At 36.2% G+C, this 14,582-nt stretch overlaps 1 protein-coding gene and 1 pseudogene across 3 annotated transcripts in view; both read left to right on the top strand.

Moving 5' to 3' along the window:
• Positions 1-4,703: 4,703 nt before the first annotated feature.
• The window catches only part of DPH5 (diphthamide biosynthesis 5), a 26,957-nt gene continuing 17,078 nt past the window's right edge, over positions 4,704-14,582 (top strand). The window contains exons 1-3 of one of the 3 annotated variants that reach the window (XM_015595511.2): positions 4,704-4,845; positions 5,247-5,404; positions 9,727-9,851. In XM_015595511.2, the coding sequence (XP_015450997.1) occupies positions 5,270-5,404; positions 9,727-9,851 (260 nt within the window). In that variant the 5' untranslated portion in view covers positions 4,704-4,845; positions 5,247-5,269. The other 2 variants (XM_006919570.3, XM_006919569.3) reach the window with 2 other exon arrangements.
• LOC107196244 lies at positions 11,279-12,475 on the top strand (annotated as a pseudogene).

Raw genomic sequence — 14,582 nt, 5'->3', positions numbered from 1 at the left:
ATATATATATATATATATGTATGTATATATATATGTATACATATATACACACACACACACACACACACACACATATATATATATATATATGTTGAGTGATGCCAGTATCAAGGTTAGTATGATTTTTGAGTGTTAATTTCTAATTTCCATGTAAGAATTCTTACCGCTTCTTTAAAAAAAAGATTGGCCCCAGAATCTCAGACTACCATGCCCCAAACACCTGCAACCAACTGATGAAGTTTAATTGGCCACAGGACAAAGTTATTAGAAACTAAAACATGCCATCACATCAGCAGTCAAGAAAAAATTATTTAAACCTTTATTTTTTAAAGTTATTAATATGTTTCTCCTTCCTCTCAATACGAATAACATTTCAGCTACATTATAATTTTTAAAAGCTTTGAGCTTTGCCCGGAAATCCAAGTTTTTTGAGTACTAACTATTCTAACTGCAAATTCTTTTTTTTTTTTTTGAGAGTGGTCCGTCAGTGCAATTTCACTTGGACATAGAAAAATTGTGTAAAACTAACTGGCCACAGAAAATCTTTGTCAGCTAACACTAATCATGTAATACACTGCAGGCCTTTTGTGTATACTCTACTTATACTGTAACATTTAATCCTCACAAAAACCCTACAGACAGTAATATTCATAATGGCAGCTAACATTTATCTAATGATTACTAAGTACAAGGCAATCACTGTTCAAAGCACTTTATATGTAGTATTACCTCATTTAATCCATGTGACAGTCCTATGAGATAACCTTTATGATCTGAATTTTACACATAATATGACTGAAGATTCAGGAACTTTCTGAAGGTCACATTGCTAATAAGAGGTACCAGAATTCAAGTGCTGTAATGACTCCAAAGTCCAGCCTCCAGACCACAGCTTTTCGCTGCTTCTGCAACTGGTCTACATGGAGTAAACCATGGGTCTCCAAACCCCAGGCTGCAGACCAATACCGGTCTATGGCCTGGTAGGAACCGGGCGCACTGTAGCAGGTAAGCAGTGGGCGAGCCCGCGAAGCTTCATCTGTATTTGCAGCTGCTCTCCAGCATTTACATCATCGCCTCAGCTCCAACTCAGCTCATCAGGCATTAGACTGTCATAGGAGCACCGGTCCCTGCTGCCAAAAAGGTTAGAGACCGCTGGAGTAAACTATTAGTTTCATCAAGTATTATTTAATGAATGCCAAAAGAGAAGCAATAGTCAAAAGCAAATATGTGACTATGAGTCTGGATCCCAATAAGCTATTACTTTAAAAAGAGTTTAATGAGTCTGACAGTGAGTCTTTTAAAAATGTCGAAAAGAAACTTTGCTACTCAAAGTTACAACAGAAAATGTTACTGCAAAACAAAAAATCCAAATAAATAAAGTAAAATGCAAAGAAATGAGGTTACACTGAATCATATCCTATGTCTGCCTAGACTTTGGAAAAAGCAAACCAAATCCACTCCAAGAAAATTAAGTTTGTGGAAATCCTGCAATTTGATATAGACATGGAGTTTACTTTGGTTTAAAAAGTTTCTAGATTTATCATGGAAAAAAAAGTTACTGAGCATCCAAGTGGCCATATTGCTAAATCTGAACAGCTCAAGATCTACACAGTTTATTAGTGTACACATTTAATAATCACAACTTATATAGTTTAAAAAAATTATACCGTTTATGCTCATTTCCAGGCACAAGGAATTACAGTATTGCTTATTTTCATATAAAAATCTGTTAAAAGAGGGAAGGTAGGGAAGGAAGAGAAGGAGGAGGAGGAAGAGGAAACAATTTATTATTGGGATTTGGAACCATGAAATAAAGTAAAGGCCCACAAAGTGCAAAGAGTCCAGGCTGATTCTCAATCTAGTATTATTTCCATTCTAACCAACTTCTTCCACACAAGGTTTCTAAGGCCTGCAGTGTGTCTTAGAAATCATCTAGCTGAAAGCATTCATTTTACTGATAGCAAAAAAGGTCCAAACTCACATAATTACTGGCAGCAGAGCCAGAATAAGTAGGCATCCTGACCATGGCTAGTCTATCTGGGCATAACTATATTCTTTAGGCACACATAGTCATTGGTGTACACTTATTAAGGCCTATATAAAGAGAGTACCTTATTAGAAAATGGGTTTACCCACAAGTACAGAATCAGCATTTAAATTACACCATAGTGGGGGATATAAATCCTCTTGCCTTTTAAAAATAAATACATTTACTTAGAAGAGTTTTCAGTTAATACTAACTTTAAAAATACTTTAATTCAACACCGCAAGTGATATTGTTTTATTAATTTTAAAGAAGAAGGAATAAAGAAATTAAAGAATAACTCGAGAAAAAAATAAATTACACATGATGTGATTAACACTATTAATCATCAGAGAACTAATAATTAAAACCACAGTGAAATATCTCTACATACCCACTATGATTCAAAAGACTCACAATATCAACTGTTGGCAAGGATATAAAGAAACTAGAACTCTCATGTACGTTCAGCAGAATGTAAATTGTATAAACACTTTGAAATTCCAATTCCTGGGTATATGTTCCAACAGAAATAAGTGCTATGTCCAACTAAATACATATAAAACGATGTTCATAGCAGATTTATTCATATTGGCCCAAAACTAAAACAACATAAATGTCCATCAACAATACAAAAAATAAAATTGTGATATGTTCATACAACAGGAATACTATTCAAGAAGGAAAAAGAATGAACTACCGCGATTCAAAACAACATTGAGGAATCTCACAGAAATAAAGTTTAGCCAAAGAAGCTAGACATGAAAGAGTACACTGTATTACGATTCCATTTATAAAAACAAGCAAACTAATTTATAGTACTAGAGGTCAAATAATGGTTACCTTGGGTGAGGGGAAGGCATTTACTGGGAGGGGACAAAGGGGCCTTCTGGGATGCCGGAAATGTTCCATATCTTGATCTGGAAGATGGGTACATGGTTGTACACATATGAAAAAATTAATCAAATTGTACACTTACGATTTTGTGGATTCTGGTGTATGTAAGCGATAGCCCACATCCTAGGTACTCTTTTTCTCCACTTTCTGTGAGATTCGTCCATGTTGTTTTTTGTAGCAGTTCTTCATTCTTTTTCATTGCCGTATAGTACTGTATTACAATAATGTACTATAATTATTTTTGTTGTGGGGCATCTAAAAAAGTTTTAAAAATTAAGTTTTTTAGATCTCAAACGAAGATTTTCTCAGCTCAACAGCAGACTGTTTACTAAAATACTAAGAAATAAACTGCATTTGCATGTTAGCCATCTTCTATTTTCAGTATTAACAAATTGCCAGGTGACACTTATTTGGTGCCAACCAAGTCTACAGTGCTAAACTCAATGACAGAGTGACAGACACAAAGTTTTTCTCAAAAAGAATACTTCAGGGTATAAAAATGTTTGCCAAGATGACCCTTTGTGTGACCCTGAGTGCGGAACAGGAGTCTCAAAGCCTCACAACCACGATCATAGAAATAGGGCCCTATTAAAAAAAAGAAAGAAAGAAAAAAAAAAAATGACCCTTCGTGAATCAATAAAATACTGTATCTAGAGGACTGGTCTATGATTAGTAAACTTACGCAATTATTTCATAGGACTTTTGTGAACGGGATAAAAATGAGACTCAATCAAGGTAGGACACAGGAGGCTAATTCTCATTATAATCTGATGGACACCAAATAACTACAAAATTAATTTCAAATTCTATATATCTGCCAATGTTTATTGAGTCTCTACTAATTGCCAGGCACTATATTAAGTGCCTTATATGTGTTCTTTTACTTATCCTCACAATAATGGTATGAGGGATGGTATTATCTCTATTTCACAGATGAGGCAACGGAAGTCCCAAATAAGGCCACAAATATGTTCTCCTATGTTCTCTCCTGGAAGTTTTATAGTTTTAGGTTTTCCATTTACATCTATGATGCACTTAGAACGAGAATGGATAGTATCAGTCATGAAGAGTGTATAGAGTGATACGTGCAAAGAGTGGATGCAACCCAGGAAAAAAATAAAGACAAAGCTTAAGGAAGTAGAGTTGGGCAAAAAGACACAAGGCATTGTTGGAGAAACACTAGGAAAATTCTTCATAATCAACACTGTGTACTAAAATAAGCAAAACGGACTTATCTTGGATGAGATCACCAGTGACCCTACGAAGAGGATTTACAGTAAAAACAACCCTTTCTGACAACAGAACTAGATCTAATAAACTACTCGACAGGAATTCCCCGCTGTCGAAGCAACTGGGGTGAGGTCTGAAATCCCTGTGCATTCTGAAAGGTCACTTCTCCAGGCGCGGAAGGGTCTGGGCTTCCCGACACTGAGGATAATTGAGGTAAATCTCAGTCACGCACGCCCTTTGGGGGCCCCTCCGGAATTAGGTCCTGGAGATAAACCCGTGGAATCACTGCCCCGCTGGGAAATCAGAATCACACTCGCGGCGGGTATGCCAAGCTGACACCTCGCCAGGGAGGCGGCTGGCTAAACTACAGCAGAGTGGAAGGGCGGGATGGAACTCTACACTCAGTAATCCCGGGGCTAGGTAGGTTAGTCCCTCCCACTCCCCACCCACTTGTGGGCTGGGGAAGCGCGGGGCTCTGCGGCCCAACCTCGCGTCCCGCTCCTGCGGGGCGAAGAGCTCTACCACTCACCCGGTCCTTGGGTGGGATGTTGAAGCCACCGGCCACGTCCTTCCCCAGAAGCCATGCTGGGGGCTGTGTACAGACTCCCCCCGCGGGTTTCTCCCGGTCTAACCCGGAGCAGTCCCCCGGAGGCCTCCATCCCATCACACAGAAGCCGGCTTCCCTGTCCACTCCAGTGAGTCGTAAAGTGCAGTAAAGGCGCCGACGTTTTGCGGCACCGTATGTGAAGCCGGCGGCGTGGACCCTGGCTCGGCGCGAATCTGTCTTTTCGTCTGCTGTTTCTGCGGAAAGGTGGCATTTAGTGATTTGGGGGAGGACAGGGGCTCAGCTCTGACATTCCCAGCGGCTAACTATCGGCTCCTAGGTTTGTGTAACAAGAGAAAAATCGGGGTAGGGTTACTTAGAAACACTATTCCACTCCCTGTTTAAGAGACATGAAGTCAGTTTCTCAAACCTCACTCCTGTGACATCCTGTCCCTTGTGCTGTTTTTGGTTTTCATCTTCGTGATCGTCACTAGGTTTTAAGAATCATCGGTGTAGCTGACATTTGTTTTTCTTGTTCACTTCGTCCTGCAGTCTCCCTCCCCCTGGACTTTGAAATGCTTTACCTCATCGGCTTGGGCCTGGGAGATGCCAAGGACATCACAGTCAAGGGCCTGGAAGTTGTAAGACGCTGCAGTCGTGTGTATCTGGAAGCCTATACCTCCGTCCTGACTGTAGGGAAGGAAGTCCTGGTAGGTGGTTAAGGTTCTTCAGCCTCCTGGAAAGAAAACTATATCCAACAGGTGATTTTCATTACACTGAACTGAACAGAATTTTCAAACCTGCTTATTTAAACCCTTTAAAACACATCCCCTGCTCACTAAGGATCTGGGTAGTACAAAAATCAAAATCGTACACCAACCAAGTGACTTGGAAAATGAAAAAGTGCTTTGTCTTACTTTACAAGTCTAATTTTGTGGCTTTTTCCAGTAAATAGGAAAGTTATTTTATACTCCTCGGGTTAGTTATAAAAATCCCTTATTTCATGAGATAGCTAAGAAATCCTTTCTGAGTTGAGTGCTAATGAGGTGCTAACACAGCCTTAATGAGTTTGTTATAATTCAGAAACCAAGCTGAAAATTATTTCCATAGGGAATGGTAATCGCCTTTCTGTCTGTATCTATCCAGAAAGGTCTTACCTTTAAATAGACATCTCCAAGTGAGGTTTATAACCATACACTTGTATGCATCCAGTGAGCCGGAATGTAGTAACCCTAGCCTTTGTTAGTATGTCATACATTTAGCTGAGTCTCATTAATGGCTCAGTAAATTTTGGAGAAAGGGCTAAGATCATGTTCGTTGTCAAACTCCAAGTACAATATAAATTAGGATGAAAAGATTGCTGGACAGGTTATAGAAGGAAGAAGAGCATTTTATTTATTTATTTATTTACTTATTTACTTATTTATTTATTTATTTTTATTGTAACATTGATTAACAAAATCCAGTAAGTTTCAAGTGTACATTTAACAGTAAGGAATATATATATATATTGCATTGTGTGTTCACCACCCACAGTTACATTTCTTTCTGTCATCACATATTTGACCCCTTTTACCCCATCTACCTCCCCTTTCCCCCCGTCCCCACCCTGTGGTAATTACTAGTTTATTGTCCATGTCCGTGAGTCTCTGCTTGTTTGTCCTGTTCATTTGTTGCTTTTAGGTCTATATCCCACATATAAGTGATATCATGTGGTTTTTAATTTTTTCTCTCTGGCTTGCTTCGCTTAGCATGATTATTTCAAGGTCCATCCATGTCGCAAATGGCAGTATTTCATCTCTTCTTATGGCTGAGTAATATTCCATTGTATATATGTACCATAGCTTCTTTATCCAGTTGTCTATTGTAGGACACTTCGGTTGCTTCCATGTCCTGGCCACCGTGAATGATGCTGCTTTGAACATTAGTGTGCAAATATCTTTTTGCATATGGGTTTTCAAGTTCTCTATTATTCAGAAAGTAATTAGAGACAGGGAATCCAGGAAAGAGTTTTAATTTTGGTATATACAACTTGAATTTCTTTAGGCAACTTCTGTGGATAAATTATGATTTTATATGCCCTTGGTGCAATATACTTGTGCACATTGTACCAAAGAGATGTAAGATGATCTTGGTTCTCAAATGGTTCATGATTCATCTGTGTTATACCCAGGAAAACAAATAATAATGGAAGATTTAAGTAATAATTTTGATGGCAGTGGAAGGGGGAAACTATAAAATTATATTGCTGGAAAGAACTTAGATGGTCTTAAGTCAACATTCTTGCTTCACCAACTAAATAGTAGAAGCTATCTCATGTTAAGTAATTACTAGTTTTTAATTACAGTTGGAATACATGTGAGAGAGAAGATCACTTCAGGCTATGAGCTATGTTTTAAAATAATGCATCGTAGTCTTTAAGTTTTGTTTTCTTTTGTTTTCATTTACGTCATGGTCCAAATAGAAAATGGTAGTATTTGTACAGCTCTGCAGGGTAAATGGAGGAAACTGCTCAAGGCCAAAGGGAACTAACTTTGGGGCCCCAGCTACCTGCAGAAAGCAGGTACCTGCCTGTCTTTGCCCCATTGGTAGTACATGTGAAGTTCTGCAATCGGCCAATGTTCTGTGACCTTGGGCAGTCACTAAATTTTTCTATGCTCTTATCTGTAAAAGGGATAAAGATAGTGCCGTCTCATAGAGTGTGGTAAAGATTAAATAAACTCCTATACCACATAAGTTCTTAGAACAATGCCTGACCGCAGAGTCAACTCAATGTAAGTGTATTATTACAAATATTATGACAGATATTTGTATTATTACAAATATTATTACAGATAAGGGGAAGAAAAAGAGCATTCCTTGCTGAAGAAAAAATAATTGTGAGCAAAAGCATGGAGGAGAAAAGCACAATATTTGCTATGCTTGTTCTTGGGCATCACTGAAATAACTTTCATTTTCTCCCAGTGTATTTGTTCCTGCTCTTTTCTTCCTAACCTACTTCACCTGGATACCGGGTTACTCTTTCCTTGTCCTGTCAAACTGCTGCAGATTGATATTGGAGGCACAGAGAAGGACAGTAAAGGACTTTGCATTGAGCGAAAAGAGGCCATCAGCTATAGTCTTTATTAGCTTCCCATTTGTCTGTTCTCTAAATCTCTGTTTTAGGGAATCTACCTTCCCTCCAGCCTTAGAAAATGACTTGTAAGATGAGGTTCTCTTCCTGTCCAAGATTAATTCCAACTAGATGTGTGTTTTGCAAACCTTTTTTTCCTCCCCCTCCCTCTGGAACCTTACTCCCATCAATTTATTCTTCTTTATGTTTAATCTATATTAACATCTCCCCTTGGCCTGAAACCATGTTCAAATATTGTCTGTTCTGAAAACTCTCCTCTTTTAAGCCCCTTTTCCCATAATGATTATTGTTTCTCTCTCTTCTTGGAAAAGCAGCTCACTCATGTCTCAGACTCCTGCAAGCTGACTCCCATTCCTCTGAAGTATTTCTATTTATTGAACAATTATATAGTAGCTGAGAACTCCAGAGGACAGTTTTGAATTCTTACGTTTCACATCTTTTGACATAGGTGACTACTCCTTGAAACTGGCTTTCAAGGCATAACGTTCTCTTGATTTTATTTCGACTTTTCCTATTTTCTCAGTTCCATGTGTAAGCTCCTTATTTCTTATGACTTCTTGATCTTTAAGAAATTTTAGAAGTTCAGAAAAAAACATTTTCTTCATTTTTCCATAATCATGTGTTCTTTTACATATGTGAATATGAATGTTCTATAACTATTAAGTTCTGGGTTTATAAAACTAAGGTATATAAAAATTAATGATTAAGAAAAAATATATGGTAAAAGTGAAAATAGAACATTTTTATCTATAAAAACATTGTCATTGAGAACTTCTGGAACAATTATCTCTAAAATTTGCAGAGGAAAGGAAGAGATCTTTTTTCACATTTGAAGAGCAGATTCTTGTTAAGTATTAGGACATAATTATCACAGGTGGAACAATAGCCTTTATCTTCAAATGCTTAATCATTTGTTCATTTAGTCATTTGCATGACAAATATTAGTAATCCTTATAATTTGGCTTAAGATATAATCTTTACAACATAATCCTTATGACTCCAACAAACTTGTCAGTGTATAAGAAATAGTATTATTTATCTGTGCATCCACTTTTACTCGACTTGAATTACATACTACTCCACGGAGAGTCAATTATAAGATTCATGATCTTGCATAATAGCTTGTAACCACTACCACATGACCACAGGCACACCAGCTCCCTCTCCTTACTTAGACGCTGTCACTTCAGTTAAGATCAACTCCTGGGTTTGTTCTCTAGAGTTGAACTTAAGGTAATTAGTTAACAAAGCAGGTTATATGGAGGCTTCCTAAATATTTAGAATTCTTTTTTTTTTTCCCTGCAACTCTGCCCTTTTTTTTCTTTTTTCTTTTTTTTTTAGCAGAAACTAGGAAATACAGTTTTAAATTAGTCTTTCCTACAATTATATAAGAATGTTTGCTGGTTATGTAAACAGCTAAATCTTAGTTTTCTATTATTTCTCATTGAAGTTACTTTTCATTTTAGCCAGGGTCCCATAGATTTCCCCATGGAAAATTTAATAAAATTCAAACTGCACTGTATGTTTATAATTACTGTTTAATTTATATATTCTGTATTGCTATGTTTCTAAAGTAAGGCTCATGCATACATATTCTCTGTTCATCCTGCAATATTCTCCCTGGTCTATTAGAACCAAATTTAGAGGTAAATTAAAAATGCAAAAAGCCTCAGATGTTAGTCTACCTCCTCTTGGGATATTAAGATAAGCCTCAAAGACAGAGTTTAATTGCAGCATGATATAGAGTGCTAACTCATTGATATATTCAGTGATCTGTGTTTGGATGGTTGCCAAGATTTGCACCAGCCCCAGACAAAGATTATTTTGTGTGTGCATGTGTGTATGTGTGTTGAAATGGTCACCTGCTGTCTCATTGTGATATTGGATTTAAATCTATAGGAAGAATTTTATGGAAGAAAATTGATTCTCGCTGATAGAGAAGAAGTGGAACAAGAAGCAGATAATATTTTAAAGGATGCTGATATCAGTGATGTTGCATTCCTTGTAGTTGGTGATCCATTTGGGTAAGTCAAAGCAAATATTTTGAGTGTTAGTTGCATTTAATTATTTTTTTTTTTAAACCAATAAGAATTATTGTTATATTTAAAACCTTTTCACCTTCCAGATCTTGTTGAAAGACTCTGTTTACCAAAGCTCTGTCTAAAATTTCTAAAAGTTTAAACTTTTAAATGTCTAAAAGTTTAAACTTTCATTATCTTTGATATTAATGAAGAAAACCTACTTGGCTGGGATGTGATCATATGTATCATGTTGTCAGGTATCAACTCTAAAGTTTGTATCATTGCTTCTGCTGTTCTTTTAGAAGGTCACTTAGGACATCAAAAGACATAACTAGTATGTCATTAAATAAGTATATTACATTTTTTGAGAGTCATGCCTGCCACTTGTTTTGCAGGTAAATTACAAGCATCTTCTGCTTTCTTTTTTAATCATCCAATATTTAGCAATATTGCTGTCACTTTTCTTGCTTTGAATTTATCATCTATCAGGCCTCAGATTTCAATTTCTTATATCCATTGAGAGCTCTGTTCTTCCCCATTACTAAAAAGATGGGCTTCTACTTGTCTGGTCAAGCATCATCAATCTCTAATGTCAAGCCAAACAGAAGAGTTCTTTGTCTCCAGCTGGTGACCCAAGATTTATGTCACAGATTTAGGGAACATAAGGATAATTAAATCACTATGAGCCTACCACCAAGGATGTTTTTCAAGAGATTGGAGTTACAAGTGCGTGTGTCTGTCAAAAAGAAAGTAATTTATATTAATATGATGTGCCAGGGTTGTGTATTATTATTATACTTGGTTGCAAATGACATTGGGTAATCATACATTTTTAAATATTTAAATAATTTATTTTAACCTCTGACATTGTTTTTTGTAAAAGTAAGGCTTTCTTTAAAGGAAGTAACGTGTGTGTGTGTGTGTGTGTGTGTATTTTTTAATCCACAAAACAGTAAAATAAGGGTACTGAAAAATCGTATATATAAAATGTCTTGGAACTCTTATAGTATTTTCTTATTATCACACTGTCTTCTGCCAAAATCCCATGTTTCCTGTAGTGACACCTGAACTCGCCAAACTTCCCAACTCGATGGTACCACCATTCTTACTTTCATGGCATCCAGTCACTGACAAAGTCCAATAAACCAGTGCTACTCAAAGTGAGGTTTGCAGACTGATGCCAGCCAACAAACTTACTAGTCTATGATGAGATAACAGAAATTGAGAGTAAGCATTTAGAAACTTTTATAGCAATTTAAAAAACTAATTTATCTCTGGTGGATCTAATAATAAAAATTTAAAGCTTGTATTTTGTATTAATTTATATTTGATTTTTAGAGTTAATTTTTATTGCATTTTATGAAACTATCGTTCATGACAATATAGAACATTCGCCCTTTCTTTTGGCCGGAATCGCCATCTTCCAGTAATTCACCAAATTGACCGACACAAGGGAAAGGAGGAGAGGCACCCGCTATATGTTCTCTAGGGCTTTTAGAAAACATTGAGCTGTTCCTTTGACCACATACGTGCAAATCTACAAGAAAGGTGGTATTGTAGACATCAAGGAAATGGGCACTGTTCAGACGAATCCTCACCAACGTTACCATGGCAGATCTGGAAGAGTCTTCAGTGTTACCCAGCATGCTTTTGGCATCATTGTAAACAAACAAGTTAAGAGCAAGATTCTTGCCAAGAGAATTGATGTACTTGTTGAGCATATTAAGTACTCTAAGAGCTGAGACAGCTTCCCAAAACGTGTGAAGGAAAACGATCAAGAAAAGAAGGAAGCCGAAGAGAAAGGTACCTGGATTCCACTGAAGCGCCAGCCTGCTCTACCCAGAAAGGCGCAATGTGTGAGAACCAATGGGAAGGAGCCTGCACTGCTGGAACCCATTCCCTATGAATTCATGGCATGATGGGTGTAAAGACATAAAAGACTTCTGAGTAGAAGTGTGGTGTCCCCTCTCCCAAAGAAATAGTTAAAGAAAACTTTTTTTTTTTTTTTTAGGTGAGGCAACCCTTGGTTGACCTCACAGATTGCAAGGACCTTGGCACCTTACAATCCCTTATTTAAAAAAATTTTTTTTTATGCCTACAGCACCTGGTCTTCCTAGGTGGTCTCGCATCCAAGAACTAATCAGACCTAACTCTGCTTAACTTCTGAAATCAGACAAGATAGGGCTTGTTCAGGGTAGCATGGCCATAGACAAGAAAACTTTTTTAAAAAAAGAAAATATTAGCCTTTTACCAGTTAGTTTGAGAAGCACTGCTGTTGACACTTTTTTACCAACTTTTTCATATTCTTTCATTCCATTCTGGCTGCCACTCTTCTACCTAACTGAAGCTTTTATTATCATATACCCCAGTTTAATATAGTAACCTTTTGCCTGGTCCAGACTCTTCATTCATTACTAATGCTATGGTTAAATTCATATTTGTAAAACCACAATTGGAAGGGCTCAAAATGAGAACATTATTAGCTTTGTCATTGTCTAGACGTGGAAAATACTCTCCAACCTGCCCTTTTACCTATGTCACTCTTCTACTGAAGCCCATAGTAGAAGGAAGAATTCTATGTAAATAAAAAAAAATTGAGGCCCAGAGAAAGTGCCTTGATGCCTTTACGACCCTGCTCAAAATCCTTCAATGACTTTGCATGGCCTTAAATCTTTCAACAGTCTTATCTACTTTTTCCTTTGGCTACTTCTTTTTTTGACTATGTCAGAGCCAAATTGTACAATTTCATCATCTCATAAGTGTTTAGCAATATTTGTCCTCCATGTCTTCACTCATGATTTTTTCTTAAAACAGACTGTTCTTCCCAGTCCTTCTTTTCCTTTTATTTATTCCCAGTTTTATTGAGATATAATCGACGCAAAAGCACTGCATAAGTTTAAGGTGTACAGCATAATGACTTACATATATTATGAAATGATCACCACAATAAGTTATCTTCCATCATCTTATACAGATACAAAAGAAAAGAAAAAATGTATTTTTTTCCTTGTGATGAGAAGTCTTAGGATCTACTCTCAACAGTTTTCAAGTATACTATACACTAGTGTTAGCTATCGTTGTCCCCAATTTCTGTTTGGTAAAATAGGTTCTTTAAGACCCAGCTCAGATGCCACCTCTTCTGTGACTCTTACCTTATTTAGGAGCAAGTACCCCCCCCCCCTTTTAACTCCTAGGCAATTCATTTACCCTGTTAGTGACTAATTATGTATAATCTTGTTATTTAGATTTATATAATAATTACTATACTAAAGTTAATTTTTATTTATCTACTGGATTACCTTTGGGATATAACAGTCAAAGATATAATGGTTGAAGACAGGATGGTAGGGAATGTGTAAATTTTAATTGGGCCTAGAAGAATGAGAATATGAGCGAATAAATGGATAAATCAGGAAGGGAATACAGAATTCAACAAGACACTGAAATTCTTATATACAAGAAAAGAATGTTCTTTGTTTAATTTTAAGCCCCTTTCTACTTATTTGAATAAAAATGTAAAAAGGGAAAATTGTTTATTGAATCTTAAATTCTTTTTTCTAACTTTAAAATTGTAAAGTATATATAACATAATATTTAGTATTTTAACCATTTTTAAATGTACAGTTCAGTGGCATTAAGTACATTCATATTGTTGTGCAGCCATCACCACCATCCATCTCCAACAATCTTAAATTCTTGAAAAAGGTAATTGAAAGTCAGTTGATGTAGTTTTCATCTTGGTCCTTTTATTCCTGATTATTGAAAGAAATATAGAAGTTAATCACATAAAGAGTATAAATGACTCTTTAAAAAATCCTACATCAATAGATCTGACTCAGTCATGTGAGAGATGACTGTCTTAAGCTTTCTATCCACATAAAGGTCATCCTTCAACAAATTCTAATAATGACTCCATCTTGTTATCCTTTATTTTAATACACTCTATAACTATATTTTATTATAAGTTAACATAATCTTTTATACTTATGTGTGTGCCTTTTCCTTCATGGCATACAAAAATATACCTTTAGTCTCTTGTTTCCTACGTGCTCTAATGTAAGTCATTTGATTGTTTCCATTCATGTAATACATTTGAACAGTGCTTAGTGCCTAGTAACTACCCAATAAACATCAGTAGTCCATTTATTTCTCCAATATAAGTAAATCTGCCATGTATGGATTAATGTATATTATTTTTTTCCGCTCCCACTTTCCCATCCCCACATTTTGTATTATTTTTTTTATGATAGATTCTCCCAAATAGGTTTATAATACCAAAAAATCAAAGGATTGTGCCAATTTATAGTGTTTCCAGTAGTTCATAAGAACATCAGTTTCACCATATCTTTGCAAATATTAATGAATTTTCAGATCATCAGCCAAATACAGTGGAACAATATCCACGAACTAATGTTATTATAAAATAAAATTTAAAATATACAGACTCATGCATTCAAATTGGTCACCTTTATGTTCTTTATTGTATTGATTCCATTGATGAAAACATTCTTGACTCTCTTTAAATTGCCTTTAGAGCTATTCCAAGTAACAAGCATATTATTAGGACAAATTTATTACTATTTCTGGGTACATGTCCACAATCAGAGTGTGTGTGTGTATGTGTCTATATGATTGTGGATAGAGCCACATGCCCAGAAATAGTAATAAGTTTTTTTTACACACACACACTTTTCCAGTCACCATAAATGAAGCATTTTCATGAGCCCTGGACTG

The sequence above is a fragment of the Pteropus alecto genome, unplaced genomic scaffold, assembly GCF_000325575.1.
Source record: "Pteropus alecto unplaced genomic scaffold, ASM32557v1 scaffold106, whole genome shotgun sequence".
Lineage (NCBI taxonomy): Eukaryota > Metazoa > Chordata > Mammalia > Chiroptera > Pteropodidae > Pteropus > Pteropus alecto.
This window is presented reverse-complemented; position numbering and strand designations above follow the sequence as displayed.